The 19,495-nt window shown below is 43.0% G+C and overlaps 1 protein-coding gene across 1 annotated transcript; it reads right to left on the reverse strand.

Annotated features, from left to right (window-relative positions):
• Window positions 1-5,138: 5,138 nt before the first annotated feature.
• LOC142427971 (activator of basal transcription 1-like) lies at window positions 5,139-18,931 on the reverse strand. Its single transcript, XM_075533094.1, has 3 exons — window positions 18,650-18,931; window positions 18,361-18,560; window positions 5,139-18,247 (listed from the first exon to the last, which is right to left on the reverse strand). Exons 1-3 carry the CDS (start codon window positions 18,891-18,893, stop codon window positions 17,867-17,869), a joined length of 825 nt encoding a protein of 274 aa, XP_075389209.1. The 5' UTR covers window positions 18,894-18,931; the 3' UTR covers window positions 5,139-17,866.
• Window positions 18,932-19,495: the final 564 nt, after the last annotated feature.

Here is a 19,495-nt window from a genome sequence, read left to right on the forward strand (position 1 = left end):
ATAACATGATATTGATGTGGCCAACTATTTTTCAATTCCCACCCCTTTCCTTTCAGTTTGTCCTACTGTGCTAGTTTGTGTGTTGCTGGAAGCAATGTATGTGGTACTTCAAATGCCCGCAGGGTCACGCAACGTAAACAGTCAATCAAGATGCCTTGATAACTATTGGCTATTGGAATTCAAGAGTTTGGAAACAAAGAGAAAGGAGCTGTAGTTGGAAAATATGGCCTTGGTGATAGAAACAAAGCTGGAGATCACAGGATAGAACTTTGCAATGACCTCTTCATAGCAAACAGCCTTTTTCAACTATGCAAAAGGTGACTGTACCCATGGGCTTGTCGAGATGCAGAACACAAAAATCAAATGGACTGCATCTGTGGAGAGAGAAAACGAAGAAGTTCAAAATCAGCAGCTAAAACCAGGCCAGGGATTACTGTGGGACAGATCATCAATGGCTCATATGTAAGTTCAAGTTGAAACTGAAGAAAATCAAAACAAGTACAGGAGAACCAAAATACAATGAGTCGATCACACCTGAATCTTGAGAACATCTCAAGAACAGATTTGGCATATGGAACACTAATAACAGAAAACCTGATCAAGAACATCATTCACGATGAACGCAAAAGATGACTTAAAATAAATTAAGGACAAGAAAGAGATCAAGGTGGATTTCAGAAGAGACTCTGAAACTTACTCTTAATTATAGAGAAGCTAGAGCGAATGGAAGAAATTAAGTCAAAAAGCTGAATAGAAAATTTCAAAGGAAAGCTGGTGAAGACAAAGTAAAATATTGTAATGAAGTGTGCAAAGACCTAGAGTTAGAAACCCAAAAAAGGCAGACGATGCACGGTATATTTAAAACTGAAAGAACTGAAGAAAAAATATTCAAGCCTCAAATTGAAATCTTGAAAGATTCTATGGGTAAAATATTAAATGAGGCAGGAAGCATAAAGAGTAGAAAGAAAACATTAGAGCCACTGTATTAGGGAGCATATGAGCAAGAACCAAAGGTGTTGAAGGAAGAAGTTCAAGCTGCACTGAAAGCAGTAGGGAAAACAAGGTTCTAGGTCAGGAGATTGATGGAATGCCCATTGAGATGTATCAACAAGCTGATGAAGCACGGAGCACTCACTTGTCTATGCCAGAAAATTTGGAAGATAGATCCTTGGCCGACTGACTGGAAGAGAACCGTATTTGTGCCCATTCCAAAGAAAGGTGACCCAACAGACTGCTCAAACTGTAGAACACTATCACTGATGTCACATGCAAGTAAAGTTTTGCTGAAGCTCATTACAACAATGGTTGCAGCAGTCCATTGTCAAGGAGCTGCCAGAAGTTCAGGCTGGATTCAAAAGAGGACATGGAACAAGGGATATATCATCGCTGATGTGTCACAAGGATCTTGACTGAAAGTAGAGAATACCAGAAAGATTTTTGCTTGTGTTTTATTGACTATGCATAGGTATTCAACTGTGTGGATCCTAACAAATTGTGTATAGTCTTGAGAGGAATGAAGACACCAAAACACTTCATTGTGCTCATGAAGAACTTATACATGGATCAAGGGGCTACTGCATGTTTGCATGTCAGGAAAGGTGTGTGTCAGGGTTGTATTCTCTCACAATATTTCATCTATATGCTGAGCAAATAATCAGAGAAGCTGGCTCATATAAAGAATGTGGCATCAGGATTGGAGGAAGGCTTATTAACGGTTTGCAATATGCAGATGGCACAACCTTGCTTGCTGAAATTGAGGAGGCTTGAAGCAACTTGCTGATGAAGATCAGGATTGTGGACTTCAAGAGGGATTATGATTGAACGTAAATAAGATGAAAATTCTCACAACTGGACCAATAGATAACATGATAAATGGCGAAAACATTGAAGTTGTAAAGGATTTTGTCTTGCTGGGATCCCCAATCAATGGTCATGGAGGCAACAGTCAACAGATTAGAAGATGTGTCGCATTGGGCAAATTTGCTTCACCAGACCGCTTTAGAGTGTGGAAAAGCAAGGGGTTTACTTTGAGGACTAAGACGTGCCTGGCCCAAGCCATAATATTTTTAATCACCTATATGCATGTGAAAATTGGACACTGACCAAAGAAGAATCACTGCATTTGAATTGTGGTGTTGGGGGAAGAATATTGAAAGTACCATGGACTGCCTGAAGGACGAACAAATCTGTCTTGGAAGAAGTACAGCCAGAGTGCTCCTTAGAGGCAAGGTAGTGCCACTTCATCAGATACACTTTGGTCATGTTTGCAGGAGAGCAGGCCCTGGAGAAGGACATCATGATTGGTAAAGTGGAGGGGCATTGAAAAAGAGGAAGATCCTCAAGAAGACGAGTTGGCACAGTGGCTGCATTGATAGGCTCAAGCATAGGACCAGTTGGAAGGAGGGCGCAGAACCCAGCAATATTTTGTTTGTTTGTGCATAGGGTCACAATGGATTGCCACTGACACAACAACATTGATGTGGCACTGTGAACTAGCACTCCTCAGGAGAGCAATGAGGCTGTCTAATTTGCAGTTTCAGAATCCCTTCATAAGGTCACTATGGGAGTGTGTAGCTAGATGGTTAATTGGAATGATATACAAAACGATTTGGCTTAAGTTTTGGTTTTTTAAAAACATTTTATTAAGGACTCATACAACTCTTATCACAATCCATACATATACATACATCAATTGTATAAAGCACATCGGTACATTCGTTGCCCTAATCATTTTCAAAGCATTTGCTCTCCACTTAAGCCCTTTGCATTAGGTTCTCTCTTTTTTTTTCTTTCGAATGATAGACTGTAAGTAGTAGTTCAAAACAAAAAAATTGAGATTAAAAAAATTATGCTACTATGTCACACAAATCTAATGCAAAATAGAAATATTATAATGGTAGATTTTCCAGCCAGATACTTGCTCTATTTATGTTCACTTATGTCTTTTTCTATACCTTGCAATATAATTTTCTTTACTTATGCCATTATCCATTCATTATAATGCAAAAGAAAAACATAATTATTTTCAAAGCTGTGTATTTAAATTTTTTTTATAAAACAACCTTATCATTTTCAAAGTACCCTCCATTACTCTTAATACATTTGTCAAATCTGCAATTCCAGGCTTAGAAACATTTCTCAAACTCATTCGTTTGGAGAGCTGACAACACCTCCCTCATTTTTGTCTTCGCTTCTTCTATGTCATCAAATCGCTGTCCTTTCATGGCCTCTTCATTTGCACAAATGAAGAAACCTTCATTTCCAGAATGAGGTTTGTTTGTCATCAAAGGCATTTCACCATTTTTGAAAGGAGAAAACCATTCATACACTGGAGTATTTCCCATAACACTGCCTTGTAAGCTGCGTTCAACATCACAACAGATTCTGCGGCATTTTTCCTGAGGAGCAAACAAAATTTCACAACTGTAGCTATTCTCTTAATTAGCCATCCCAGAAAAAGAGATTCAAGCAAAAATGCTTTTACGAAAAATTCACTGACCAGAAAGAATCTTCTTAGGCGATGCCATTGGGTACAGTAACTCAGAGCATGTTGCTCAGTGCTTGCCCGGTGGGAAAAATGGGCAATATGAATGAACGCTCCACTCAGCAGAGCCTTTCCATTTTTTTGTGGGGGGTACCCCCTCATGTATACATGCATTTGTGTTAAAAATTCATGTCTCTGAGTTCTATTAATTTGAAATACTCTTCATTTTACTCTGAACCCATCTATACATTAACTTTTTGGCTAAATTAAAATAAAAACTAAAATAATTTAGGTTTTTTTCACTAATTTTCATAGTATTTTCTATTTACTTTTTTATTTTTATAGAATGCAGCTCATAACAAATGCATTAATAGTTCATTTTGTTCCTAATTTTAAAGTTATTTTTTACTGTTTTAGATGGATATAGTGTATTTTTCCTGCTGCATTTATAAAAGGGATTCATGATTAATCAAGTGGATTTGAGGCATTTTTCCATATGATCATTTTATTTCTCTCTGAATATAATTCTGATAAAATATATTCATACTCTTCTAATTTTAGAACATTCTTGGCACAAATCTATTCAGCATATATTACATGCAGTGTACTGCTACATCTGATTGACATTTACATTTTTGAAATTCTATTCAAGTGTGGGGAGAAAGATGCATTAAAATAAATTTAGGTATAATTTCAATAAAAGTTCAATGGTTAAAAAAATAAATAAATGAACTGGGGCTATGTATACAGCTGTGTACTCATGACTTCAATTAAAATATAGCTCTTTTCCATTGTCACAAAAAATTCTCTCCTGCCGTTTTGCTGTCAGTTCCCTCCTTTTAGGTCAGCTCTGGAAGCCACTGGTCCATGTTCTGTCATGGTACTTTTGCCTTTTCTAAATATGAGCAATTCTAGCTCCCTTTTCGACTCCCTTCCCCCAGGAGCTGCTGTCTGCTGTTACTGTAGATTAGATTGTGTCTTCTAGAAAATTAAGTGGAAGGACTTGTACAAAGGGTAATTTTTTCCCCATTCACTTAGCATGTTGTTGTTAAGATGCTTTTGGGTTAGCTCCAACTCATAGGACATACATCAGGATTTTTGTTCTTTTGGCATTCGTGGTTGCCATGCACATTTGTTGTGAAGTGCCATTGAATGAGTTTATATGCCTAGAGACCCTACATACAACAAAATGAAACTGTGCGACTTTCCCATGGTGATTGAAAACACCACAGCTTGGGTCGGGCACACCAGTTCTCAATGTGACGGTCTTGCTCTTCAACACTTTAGAGAAGTCTTGTGCAGTAGATTTGCCCAGTGAAATAACCTTATGTGATTTTTTTGACTGCTGCTTCCATGGGTGTTGATCTAAGTAAAATGAAATCCTTGACAATTTCAGTCATCTCCATTTACCATGATGGTGTCTACTGGTTCAGTTTTGTGTAAGTGTGCGTGTCTGTCTTTTAAAAATTCTGTCTTTATTTTCTCCTCATTCTCTCCTTTCCCTTTCCTTTCCCCCTCCCCCTGGCCTTCCCAGAACCATCAAAATCATCTTCTTTTTATGTGAAAATCACTTTTTTGATTCTTTCACCTTTTTTCCCTTTTATAATAGTGTTCTCATACAGTATTTGTCTTTGTGGTGATTAACTAACTTTGCTGAGCAAAGAATTAGAAAACCAAAATTGAAGAACACACTCAGCATATATTAAACAGAGAACTGAAGGGAAAATTCAAGCTCCGTGTCACAATTTTGATTCAATTGGCAAAATACTGAATGATGCTGGAAACATCAAAAGAAGATACAATGAATACACAGAGTCACTTTACCAAATAGGACGCGTGGACAGTCCACTGTTTCAGGTGGCAGCATCTGAGCAAGAACCAATGGCGCTGAAGGAAGAAGTTAAAGCTGCACTGGATGCACTGGCCAAAAACAAGGCTACAGAAGTAACTGGACTGCCAACTGAAAAGGTTCAACAAGCTGATGAAGCACGGGAAGCACTCACTCGTCTATGCTGGGAAATTTGGAAGACAGCTACTTGGCCAACTGATTGGAAGAGAGCCACATTTGTTCCCATTCCAAAGAAAGGAAACCCAGCAACCCCCTCCGACTGTAGAACAGTGTCATTGACATCACATGCAAGCAAAATTGTACCGAAGATCACCCAGCAACAGCACACTGACAGGGATGCCAGCGGTTCGGGCTGGATTCAGAAGAGGGCGAGGAACAAAGATTACCGCTGCTGACATCAGGTGGACCTTAGCTGAATGCAGAGAACCCCAGAAAGATGTTTACGTGTGTCTTATTGGCTATGTGAAGGCATTCAAAATAACAAACCAGGGGGAACTGGAAGAATGGGAACTCCAGGGAAATGAATTGTGCTCATGTGCAACTTGTACAAGGATCAAGGCAGTTGTCCAAACAGAACAAGGGAACACTGCATGGTTCAAAATCAGAAAATGCAAAAAATAAAAAAATGAAATCAGAAAATGTGAGTCAGGGCTGTATCCTCTCATACTTATTCAAAATCTGTACGCTGAGCAAATTTGTACAGAAGCTGGATTATATGAATAAAAATATGGTATTAGAATTGGCATAAGGCTTATTAACAACCTGCGATATGCAGATGACACAACCTGACTTGCTGAAATTGAGGAGGAATGGAGGCCCTTGTGGGTGAAGATCAAGGATTGTCAGTATGGCTTAAGACTCAATATAAAGAAAAGCAAACTCCTCACAGCTGGATTAACATGATGATAAAAGGAGTGTAGTCATTAGACTACTTGAATTTTTATGAAAGTGTAGGGGTGGAATCCAACCTGTCAATCAGCTCACAGCCTGATAATGCTTCCCTGAGGATCTGGTCATCTTATAAGAACAAACTGGGAATCATTCTCTCTGCCCTCGCCTTCCTGCCTGTGGAACTGTGCGTCCAGGGCTGGCTTCATGTGGGCCATCCAATCCTGAGAGCTGTTTGCAGCCTACCACGTTCCCACGCTTGGATCCACACGACTCTGCACCTACCACCCTGTGCTCCTCCTGCTTCACTTACCTACAGCTACATGAGTGTGCAGAGGAATTGTTGACTAGTATCACACTTAAGGAGTTGAGTTAGATTGGGCTGGGATCCCTTCATGAGATAGCATTATTTCTTGATAAGGTCTTTCTTACACATATATGAATGTAACTGGATTTGTTTCTCTAGACAACCCAAGCTAACACACATAGGAAAGACTGAAGTTGCCCAGGATTTCATTTCACTTTCATCTTCAGTCAATACTTATGGATACAGCAGTCAAGAGATCGCACTGTATTGGGTAAATCTACTAAAACCTCTTTTAAGTACTGAAAAGCAAGGATGTTACTTTGAGGACTCAGGTGTGCCTGACCTAAGCCATGGTATTTTCAATCACTTCATATGAATGTGAAAATTGGACATTAAATAAAGAAGGCCAAAAAATAATTGATGAATTTGTAATACAGTGCTGGTGAGGAAACCAGAAAGTACCATTCACTGCCAAAAGAACAAACGTAACTGTCTTGGAAGTGCAGCCAGAGTGCTCTTTAGAGACAAGGACGGCAAGACTTCATCTCATGCTGTCAGGAGAGACCAGTCCCTGCAGAAGAACATTATGGAGGGGCAGCACGAAATATGAAAGCCTTCAACAAGATGGATTGACACATGGCTACAACAATGGGCACATAAGAAGAGCTGTGAGAATGGCACAGGCCTGGGCAGTGTTTCGTTCTGTTGCACATAGTGTCTGAGTCAGAACTGACTGAATGTCCCTTAGCAAGAGATATAAAATGACTTTACCAAGGTCGAAATTTATTATCATTGAACACACTAATCAAGAGCTTGAAATTTTAAAGAAACTTAAAACAACAGATATGCAAAATATAAGATGTCCACAATTCACTCTACCAATAAGTGATTACTTTTTAAAAATAAATCATTTTATTGGGGCTCATACAACTTATCACAATCCATACATACATCAATTGCATAAAGCACCCTTATACATTCATTGCCCTCATCATTCTCAAAATTCGCCTTCCACTTGGGTTCCTGGAATCGGCTCATTTTCCTTTTTACCCTCCTCCTCCCTCCTCTCTCCCCCTTCTGATTACTTTTCTTATGGTTCACTGATATCTCTAATAGGTTTATATCTTAATTTGAAATTCAAAAGAAATTCAGTCCATTGAGGTTGCAAATTCATAGTATTATCTCTATCATTCATTATGAGTGGAACTATATGTGATTAATTTGGGGGGAAGCCAAGACATAATGTAAAGTTTATTCTGAGTTCCTTGATTCTGGTCAGTCCACTGATAGCAGCCACTTCAAACAGGTGATCACTGGAAACTTGGATCCTTCTGTTTCAAGTTCAATAGAGGATTGTTACTTAGAAAAACAGCATTCAGGGGTTCATTAAATGAGCTATATTATGGGGCTGAAAACTTTTAATGAGTATGGCAAAGTTGAAGACCCACGGAGTCTAGTTATATAACTACCTAATTAGAAAAGTTTCAAACTTTATGTGGTTCCTTGGGACCTAGGAGCTACATGCCAATTAATAAAGGGTGGAAATTACTATGATTACCAAGCTCAAAAGGACAAAGCTGTCTGGTTACCCTGGTGATAGCTGACAGAATAATAAGTCTGTTAATGGTAAATAAACCTCTATCAAAATAATGTAACAACTAAGTTAACATACAAGAAAGAATACATCAAAAATATTGTTGCAAAATCATAGGAATTTTTATTAAATATCAAATTGCGAAGCTGTTGTTTCTTAATATAGTCTCCAGCCACTAGACCTATATACTTCTAAAGGCAGTGTTTCCAGAAATCTACCCCTTCCCCCATAGACTCCTGCGTTCTTCAATTTACACCTTGTCAAATTAGGAGTTCTGGCATCCTCAAGGGGTTCAAATCTTGTTCTTTTAAATGTTCTTTGAGGTTAGGGACCAAAAAGAAGGATGAAAGGGAAATTCAGGGCTCTAGGGTGGGTGAGGTAAGGTTTCCCAATGACATTTTGATAGGATGATCCTTGCGTCCTCAAAGCATGAGCAGGTGCATTCTGATGCAACAGGTTCTGTGTCAACTTGGCTGGACCAGGATTCTCAATGGTTTGGTGGTTAAGGCCTAGTAATCCCTCAAGATATGACCTAACACGGTGTAATCAACTCCATAACAGGTTGTTGTGACAATCAGTTGTAGAAAGATTAGGATGGAATATGTAGTAGTTAGGGATGATGTGAACTAGGCACTACTGGCTAGGGGTGTAGTCAAGCCTATTAATCAAGTTAATCAGGTGCCTGATGACACCTCCGTGATGTCAGAAGCCTTTTGGCATAAGAGTATGAAACACTAGAGACAATCCCTCTCTGCCCCTCCCTTGGCCTTCCTGCTGGCTGGGTCTGGACTCTGTTGCCAACCCTGAGAGCTGTGGCACCTTGCCATGTTTCCTACTTGGGACCCACACAACTCTGCACCCACTGGCCTGTGATTTTTCTGCTTCCCAGTCACCAGTCTATGTCACCAACATCTAGCTACATCACTCGGAACAGGGACTTAGGGACTAGTATCGAATTCAGGGACTTGAGTTGGCCTGGGTTGGGATGCCCTCTTGATATATAATCTCCTCTTGCTATAAAGCTCTTTCTTAAACATACATGAATGTCCCTGGAGTTGTTTCTCTAGACACCCTAGCCTAACACAGAATGCACCCCTTTACTCGGGGCACAGCTCTGATGCCACTGAAAGGCAGGCTCCTTGGGCATGTGACCTACGTTCTAGATAAATCAATGCTGTGGAAAAGCTTGTGTATTTTGGGCAGATCTGGATCCTGAATCTAGCTTTTGATCTCCAGTTCTTTGGACTTGAACTAATGGCCTGCCATTATTGCATATCAATCCTAGGAACCTACAGATGGTCTGTCATCTGGCCAGTGGGCCTTGGATTCATAGCTTCTGCACCCCCTAGTCTATGGGGACTCAGACTGAACATGCCCACTCAAGTGTGTGAGCCACTTTCTAGATATAAAATCTTCTTCACTTGATTTGCTCTTTAAAGAGCCCAGCTTAAGACGATGTGTATAGTTGCCATGTATATTACTGAAAAACGTTATTTGTACTAGTCATTTTTCTTCAATCTCTCCATCACTGGCTTTAGTGGTTAGTCTATATATAATAATATTATTATAATAATATATAATTCTATACACATAGAATTATACAGAGACAGGGAACATAACAGCTAATGAGTCCACACAGCAGTACAGAAGACTCAGCTCAACTCACTTTCATGGAACAGTTAATACACTGAAAGTTCTTCAACTCACATGGGCTGCAGGTCCAAGGTCAAGGAAGCACACAGCAGTCTTCCCGCAGGCAAGACAGGCAGTCTGCCTGCAGGCAACACCGAAGCATGGGTCAGTTTGAACTCATGCAGATGGACAGCGACATGATCCACCAGCCTCAAGCTCAAGTGATGTATGCAGCAGCAGTGCTATGAAGCAGGTCTCAAAGGAGCCTCAAGTTCTAGCGCCAGATCCACCAGTTGGCTTGGCCTACAGATAGTGCAACAGACGGTTGAGGCAAAGAACTAGCTCAAGCAGCACCACGCTGGTCTGATCACCAGGAAGAGAGAAGGGGGTCAGGCCTTGGAAAGCCATGTAACTCATTGCCCTTCAATCAAGCTGCAACCTGATTACACTCTGCCACATTTCTATGGGCCTAGTTGGCACAATAAAGCTAATTATCACAGGCACCTTTTTAGTTTTAGGTGGAGCCAAATATACAACAAATTACCCTTCATTTTTGAAAGAATATCGTGATATTTCTCACATTACTGAACTACTAGGAATTTCACTAAGGTGGAAGACTAATTTCCCACCACCTAGCATTCAAATAACAAATTTTTGGTAAACACACAAATATCTTACAATAAATCTAGATAATTCTTCCTTGCTAGGTATAATCAGTATAATGTCACCAGTGTAATAGAACAGCATGGTATCTTGTGGAATAGAAAGGTAATCAAAGCCCCTATGGTGAAAATTATTACATACAGTTGAAGAATATATATACCGGAGTATAAGCCAACCTGGATATCAGCCAAGGCTCCTAATTTTACCACAGAAACGGCATTTTAAAATGTGCTGAACGTGCAACACCGAGGCAAAACACTAAAGGCATGCAGCAGAGCAAGAGGGTTGGCGGTGCAGAGCAGGGAGCTCCCAAGGGAGTGCAAAGAATAGACTCTGGGGCCAGAGCATGGCACCCCATCAGATTTGACTGGAGGACACCTAGAGTTCAAAAATCAGACCTTCATCTATTTACAGGCTTTTTTTTCTTTTAAAATTTTTTTCTGTAATTTATTCTTTTATGGGTCATTGGTTTTATTTTTTATTGTCATTGTTGTGTTCTCAATCGTTGCATTGTTTTACTATGCCTTGTTTCCTGGTGCATATTATTATCTCTACAGATCTATCTAGATAAGATAGACAGGATGAACAGGCTGGAGGAGAAAACAACAGGACCAATGGCTCCAGGGAGACATGGGAGACGGGGAGGCGGGGGTAAGGAGGTGGTGCTGACCAACCCAGGGACAAGGGAGCAACAAGTGGTCCAAAATTAGTGGCCTGGTAGGGATTCAGCAAGGGCAACATAACTAAGATAAATTACTGAAACACAAATGAAGGCTGAGCATGATAGTGGGACAATAGGAAAGGAAATGGAACTAGGAGACAAAGGGTGTTTATAGAGGTCTAAATACAGGCATGTACAAATGTAAATATAATTATATAGGATGGTGGGGAAATAGATGTACATGCATATATTTATAGGTTTAGTATTAAGACAGTAGATGGACATTGGACCTCCACTCAAGTACTTACTCAATGTAAGAACATGTTCTATTAAATTGTCATTCCATGATGCACACCTTCCCAACACAATCGCTGAAGACAAATGTGTGCATAAGCAAATGTGGTGAAGAAAGCTGATGGTGTCCGGCTATCAAAAGTTATAGTGTCTGGGGTCTTAAAGGCTTGCAGATAAACAAGCAGCCATCTAGCTCAGAAGCATCAAAGCCTACATGGAAGAAACACACCAGCCTGTGTGACCACAAGGTGTAGAAGGGAGCAAGTATCAGACATCAAAGAACAAAAAATCGTATCAGTGGGTGCCCACCTTCCCGAAATGATCACTGAAGACAAATGTGTGCAAAAGCAAATGTGGTGAAGAAAGCTGATGGCACCTGGCTATAAAAAGATATATAGCATCGGGGGTCTTAAAGGCTTGAAGATAAACAAGCAGCCATCTAGATCAGAAGCAACAAAGCCCACATGGAAGAAGTACACCACCCTGTGTGATCACAAGGTGTCGAAGAGATCGGGTATCAGGCATCAAAGGACAAAAAATCATATCACTGCAAATGAGGGTGAGTGCAGAGTGGAAACCCAAAGCTCATCTGGAGGCAACTGGACACCCCCTTACTGAAGGGTTGCGGAGAAGAGATAAGCCAGTCAGGGTGCAGTGTAGCAACGATGAAACATAACTTTCCTCTAGTTCTTAAATGCTTCCTCCCCCGACTATCATGATCCTAGTTCTACCTTACAAATCCAGCTAGACCAGAGGATGTACACTGGTACAGATAGCAACTGGAAACACAGGGAATCCAGGACAGATGACCCCTTCAGGACCAGTGGTGAGAGTGGCAATACCTGGAGGGTGGGGGGAAGGTGAGGTAGAAAGGGGGAACCAATTACAAGGATCTACATACAACCTCCTCCCTGGGGGGTGGACAACAGAAAAGTGGGTGAAGGGAGACATCGGACAATGTAAGATATGACAAAATAATAATTTATGAATTATGAAGGGTTCATGAGGAGGGGGGAGGAAGACAGGGAAAAATGAGAAGCTATTAAGGGCTCAAGTAGAAAGCAAATGTTTTGACACAATGGATGTATGTATGGATTGTGATAAGAATTGTATCAGCCCCTAATAATTTTTTTAATGTGCTGAAAAAACTCAGCTTATACACAACTATATACAGTATCTTTGAGGTAGGAGAGTGAGTATGTATTATTAACCTTGCCAGATGAAGGCAAATTGCTTGTGATGATCCTCAAAGCTTGAATCAAGAAAAAGGCCAGATCCAAGAGCTGTATTTATTGACTCAAGCAATGAAAACATCTGGCCAGAACAGTAATTGAAGTCACGAAGTGGTTAAATGTAAGAGATTCCACTGTCATTCTCCAAAATCTGTCCCCTCCCCCCCTTTGGCAGACTAAAAGGGTAAGGTGAATGGGGAAATGGTGGGAATCACCACCCCTGCAGCCTTCAAGTCCTGGATAGTGGCAGTAATCTCTGAAGTCCCCAGAGGGATATAGTATTACTTTTTGGTTTACTGTCTTCCCAGAAAAAGGCAGTTAGAGTGATTTCTATATGGCTTTCCTAAGTTAACAGATCTTACTCCACGTCAGGGATCCAATGCAGGTGTTCTACCAGCTGTTGAGTATGTCTATTTCAATTGTGCATTTTGGAACTTAAGAAATTATGAGGTCCAGGCCCGCATCTGGATGGGTCCTAAGGGGTGGTTGTGTAATTGAGCGGTACATTAAAGAGACATGAGACAAGGCATGATGCAAGGGCTCACCTCTTCAGATGGAGACCAGAACCAGAATGAGGGAGTTCTGTATTCTCTCACAAGTTTATCCAACCTCATGCAAGCCAAGGTAAGCAAATCCGTAACAGGAAGGGGTTGTATTAGAAGCATACGTGTAACATGAGGGGAACCAGCTAGGGATATACACTCAATAGGAAGGGAAGGTACTAGAGGAATACATGTGACGGAGATATATTCGTAACAAGATGGGCAGGTTCTAGAGTCAAGATGGCGGCCTAATCTTGGTCAGCTCTGAGCTCTTCTCCATGGGAATAATCTCTGATCCTTATCAGCAAGGAGTGGGTCCTACTTACGGTTAGACGGTCTGCTTTTGATGGCAGGTAACCTTTAAGCATAGCCTTCAAGCAGTTGACTTTCAATAGTAAGCAACCATATGCTTGCAAACATCACTTCAAAATTGGCAGTATGTGGAGACATTGAGGGAAATAATTTTTAGGAGAATGTGAGTGAGACGCATCTCCAATCCGACATGAAGGTCTCCCTCCATGGGAGCCCCCACCTCCCAGACTCAATATATCAATGTTGTCTGCATACTGTCTTCCTGGTTGCTTCCAACAGGAAATCACTACAGGACAACTTTGGTGACCCACTCTGAGACAGACCTTAGTTAATATTCTATACACTCCCACTTTAACTGGTGAGTCTCAGTGACTTCATTTTGGGTCTCCTGGAATTTGTATCAATTCAAAGCTAGTGTCCAGTAATGCATGAAAAATCTGAGTATTTTTCCCTAAATGAAGTCACTTTTACAAAAACTGTAGACTTCTTTGGCTAAATCCAGGAGAAAGGTTCCCAGTTTAACTACTTGGTAGTACAATGAAGCCATTTCTCAAGGGGGCCTGTCTGCGCTTCACTCAAGGGACTACAAGTTTATAAATTGACTCAAATTTAGAACTGAGGGGTCGCCATGGCTCTCTACTCTGGAAATTCCAGTTAAACTGCTATTCTCCTGACCTAGAATTTGTGAGTATATCAGATCAAGCAAATATTTAATTCTCTACCTATGAGGATCAGTCAAAAAGTATTCCTATGGAGGGAGGGAAAAAATGAGGAGCTGATACAAGGGGCTCAACAAAAGGAAATGTCCAGAAATAAATGAAGGTAACAAATGTACAAGCATGCCTGATGTAACCAATGTATGGATTGTAACAAGAGTTTTAAGAGTCCCCAATAAAAAAATTAAATTAAAAAAGCAACTACAGCTTCAAAATTATGAACACTTAAAAAAAAGTATGCTACAAAATCTTAGAAATCTTTATTTAAAAAAAAACAAACTGTTTACCTAATATTTCAACACAGCTTCCATCTGAGTCTATGTAAGTCATGGTATTGTCAATTGCCTCAGAAGCATGTAAAAGCTGGACAATGAATTAGGAAGACTAGAAGGGCACTGAGACATACGAGTTATGGTGTCAGGGGAAAATACTGAAAGTACCACAACTGCCAGCACAACAAACAAATCGGCATTGGAAGTACAGCCAGAGCTGGCACACTTTTGAGACAGAGAGCCAATCCTGTCTCTCACAACTTCAAGAGCCATAAGTATATTCTTACAAAGGAAATCAGTACTATTTGAACAATATCCTTAAAAAATGTTTCTATTATACACCAGAGCCACATAAACACACACACACACTGCTTGCCAGCCCTGTGCTGAAACTCCTGGAGGAGAATATGCCTGGTAAAGACGAGGATCAGCAAAAGAAAAAAAGCCTTCAAGGAGACGGATCAACACAGTGGCTGCAAGAATGGCGCAGAACCAAGTACTGTTTGGTTCTGCTGTACACCAGGCTGCTCGAAGTCCGCTCCCACTTGAAAGCACCTAAGGTCTGCCCACTTCCAAAGGGGATGTTTCATCTCCCTGTCATTTCTCCATGTGGGGGAAGGCCAGCCACCCACAACGAATCGCGGGTTTGATAGGCGCAATTGTGCAGTTGAGATATACAATTATAATAAAGTCATAGAAAATGAGAGGAGATTGAAGTCAGACACATTTCATGGTAGCATGCTCACCTCAGCCCCGCCTGGTAGTCCACGTGGAGGTGGGAGACTGGAGGGCAGGAGAGATGGGAAGGGGACGGAGGACAAGGGGAGCAAGGACCACGGGAGAGGGAGAGCAGAGAGCCATGGATTCTTTATTGCTAATCAAGGCTATCACTTTGGGGGGCATACAAGCTCCCTAATTACAGGTAACGACCTAACAATCACAGGAAGGGGTTGTGCTACAGGTACTACAGTAATGAGGGGGTACTGATCTAGGGGTATCCACACAATAGGAAGGGGAGGTATTGGGTGTACACATGTGGCAAGATGGGCGGATCCTAGATTCAGGATGGCGCCTAACTTTGGATTTCACTGAGCAGGTTTGACCTGTCCTCTGGCTCTCCATGTAAACCATTATCAGTAAGGGTGAACTCTACTCACAGGGACCAGACTGAGGGCTATAAGCCTTCAGGGAGTAGTCCATTGTCCTTAACAGCAGGGAGTGGGCCCCTCTTGTGGTGGGACACCAGACAGTAGTCTGGCAACTGACTGCCTTCAGGGAGGGTATTATCTGACCTCCCATGTGCTGGCCAACAGCCTCTAATATTTGGCATATCTTTCAGGGAGACAAAGCTGGGGAAAAGTCTTTTTATAATCCCACATCCATTATTCATGCATATCCCAAAATTGAGGGGCTCCAAATCACCCAACACAAGATATTGTCAGACACAAGACAAATTTTGGAGGTAATTAAAAATGCACCAGTACGTCGCATCAGTATGACGGGGAACGGCCAGAAAAGCTGATTCAGAAGAGTGCATAAAAGCCAAGTTTCCCAGCACATTTTTAATGCCGTTTGTGTGGTAAAATCAGGTGCCTCGGCTGATATCCACATCGGCTTATACTCGAGTGTACACGCTATCACTGCTGACATCAGATCTTGACTGAAAGCAGAGAATACCAAAAAGATGTTGACTTGTATTTTACCAACTATGCAAAGCCTTTCTGGATAACAAATTATGAATAACATTAAAAAGAATGGGAATCTCAGATATTTATTTATACTTATGTGGAACCTGTACTAAATCAAGGGGCACTTATCTGGAAAAGGGGCATGCTCCTTGATTTCATAGCCGGAAAGGTGTGCCACATGGCTGTATCCTTTCATCATACTTACTAAATCTCTATGTTGAGTGAATTCAAGAAGCTAAACTATATGAAGAAAAATTTGGTGTCAGGATTGGAGGGAAACTCATGAACTGCCTGCAATACATACATGATACAACCATGCTTGGTCGAGGACTTGCTCTGCAGTGCCAGAGGACAAACAGTAGACATAGGACAACTGGGCATCCAACTCACCCAATTTGGGGAATCAAGTGGAGACAGAAAGGCCATGGTCAGTGACGAGTGGCCAGGCCCTGAGAAGGCCTTCTTATTGGTCCATAGGTGACAGGACACCACATGGCTACCCTGTCAACCCTGGAGAGTGCAAACATCTAACACTGGGTGCGCTTCCTGCTAATGGCCTTGAACTCTTTTCGTGCCAGGCTGCAACTCACCATTCCTGGTTCACAGCATCCTCTTTTGCCTACATGACCTCATTTGGCTACCTGTAAACTTGGACCAGGAGCGCTGGTGGCACAGTGGTTATGCTTTGGGCTACTGCCCGCAAGCTCTCCAATTTGAACCCAACAGCAGTTCCTCAAGAAAAACATGGAGCTTTCTACCCTGCTTTATAGGGACAGGGAGTCAGCACTGACTGGATGGCAGGGAGTTAACCTTGGACTTAATTTCACTGTCCAAGCTGGTGCCTTTGAAACCTAACTACCTGCTTGCAGAGTGCTCCTCCTACCCTGGATATGCCATGCTGGTTTTTAGTGTTGGCGCCTGCAAGGTGGCTTCAGGTCTGTAACTCTAGAAAGAGGCAATTCCTGACTTCAGAGGATAAATAAGGGCTCTGACAGAGCAGACTATGGAGGTGTCTGAGGCGGTGGTTTAGCAGTCCGTTCCTGGGTGGTTCCAACAGTAAATGCTCAACTCTAGCCAGATGTTTGGCCACTTAAAGCCACCTTGGAAAAGAGGCCTGGCAGTCAGTTTCCAAAACTCACAGCCGTGGAAGCCCTCACACACAGGGTGAAATGAGTTAATTCCTCAGAAAAAGGTGGTGGCTCCTGAGGTCAAAATGTGGCAGGGAGAGCAAGTGAAGAGGACACAAGGGAAATAGAAACTAGAACTTGCCCAACACTCTCCTAGAAACCAAAATGCAGACTGAGACTGTGTGCATGTATAACATACATAGTTTTCTTCTCTATTCTACATTTAGAAGGTGGTGTACCCTAATCACCTCGGCTGGTTTGCTTTTTCGATATAGATGCTACTCTCACCTGTGCTTCGGGATTAAGACACAATGCATTGGGAAGGGGCCACTATCCATCTGGTTGGAAAGGCAGCCCATCCCTGGGTCTAGGAAGTGAGCTTTGGGGGGTGGGGGAGCCCGATTGGAGCGCAAGCAACCAGAAGTCAGTAAGACAGACCTGGCACCTACAGTATCAATAAGGGCAGGGAGATTCACACAGCTTTCATTTTAAGCCTTCACCAGAGACTGCTGGTCCAAGAAAGAATAAAATGCCTGCCTGTGTCCAGTCCTCAGTATGTAGTAGGAAGGAGGCAGAACCAAAAGTAGGAGGAGCCTCGCTGCCCCTCATGAGTCCCTGGCCACAGAGGGTCCTTCTGTGCCATCTGCGGACTGTGGGGCTCCAAAGATCCTGGCAAGGAGCCCTAGGTTGGAGCGTGCTTGGTCCTGAACAGCTGCCAGACGAGCCCGTTCTCGACCCCCTGGCCGGGCTGCCTTCCGGGCCCTCAACTCTTGCTCGGTGGGGCGCTGGGCAAAAGTCCAGGAGCTGTTGGGGCGGGCTGGGTCCCCATCAGCAGCAAGGAAGCGCTTCCCTCGCTCCACACTTCGAAGATAAAAGTCGGTTTCACGTTTGGCCTGGGCGACCTCGGCCCTCAAACGTTGGCGGCGCACCTGCCGTTCAAAGGCTAGGTGTTCGCTGAGATGGGACCACGTGAAACGGTGCAGGTACTGCGGGCAGAGAAACGGGTGATCAGGGTGAGCGAGCTGGTAAAGAGTGGGGTCCGCAAGAGGGCGTGGGCGTCCTAGAGACGAGGGATGAGGAAGCAAACTTGTCTGCTTACCTTGAGGTTCCATAAGTCGTAGCGGAAGGGGCTGCGCCTTCGGGCGCCCATAGGTGTGTTGTGCAGACTGGCCGCCACGCGCTTGGCCACGCGCTTGTCCCGAAACTCCACCCAGCCCTCAGTGTAGTCTTTGCTGTATTTAGAACTCTTCTTCTCGCCAGCGGCCGCCGCCTTTTTCTTCTTACGCCGCACGAATCCGTCTGTGCACCAAGAACACAGTTAGAACCGGCTACCCGCGTGGCAGAAACCATCACCCTAGTGCCCAACCCGTCAGGGGCTCCGCACTCACCCTCCGGCTGGAAAAAAACCCGCCCCACTTCTCCATAGGCGCTGAGAAGGTTGCGTACGTGCAGGGGCCGGAAGCGCGGCGGGAGGTGGCCCAGGTACACGATTCCCGGCACTACCCGTTTTTTGTCGCCGGCTTCCTCCTGCTCTTCTGGCTCTTCCCCTTCTTCCTCCGGCCCTGACTTTTGGTCGCCCGGTTCCAGCGGCTTTGGCTCCGCTGCGGCTTTCTCCGAGTCTCCCACCTCCATGCCTGCGGACGCGTGAAGCGCGACAGCCGTAAAGTATCGCGCGTTCTGACGTGCACAGAGAGCGACGCCCGGCAGCGAGGGGGCGGGACCAATGGGACAGGAAACGAATGAGAGGACAAGTGGGGGCCATGAGGGCGGGCCTAGAAAAAAAAAAGGCTGTGTAGCGGAAGCGGAAGTGGGATGCCTAATCAGCTACAAGATACAGAGCATGGGGCGGAATCAAAGGATCCGATTGGTCAAACAAACTTTACTTCTTAACTGAAGCGATAGGACCGGAAGAGGAAGATGTCCAGAGAACTGCAATCTTTGGACTGGAGAGACGCGACCGTGAGCCGACCCGGAAATATGGTGTCACGTGATCTTAGCGGCTAACTAAAAAACCAAACTCACTGTCATCGAGTTGATTCCGACTTCATAGCGAGGTAGAACTGCCCCCGTGGGTTTCTGAGACTGGAACTCTTTTACGAATTTATGGGTGTAAAAAGCCCGGTCTTTGTCCGGTGCCCGATCCTTCAGCCTCGGCCTTCGATCCTCTTTAGTCGTAATTGACCGTGAGTCAGCGGAGCACGTACCCACCAGAGGGCGCCATTCGCGCCCTTAAA

The sequence above is a fragment of the Tenrec ecaudatus genome, chromosome 1 (assembly GCF_050624435.1).
Source record: "Tenrec ecaudatus isolate mTenEca1 chromosome 1, mTenEca1.hap1, whole genome shotgun sequence".
Taxonomy (NCBI): Eukaryota; Metazoa; Chordata; class Mammalia; order Afrosoricida; family Tenrecidae; genus Tenrec; species Tenrec ecaudatus.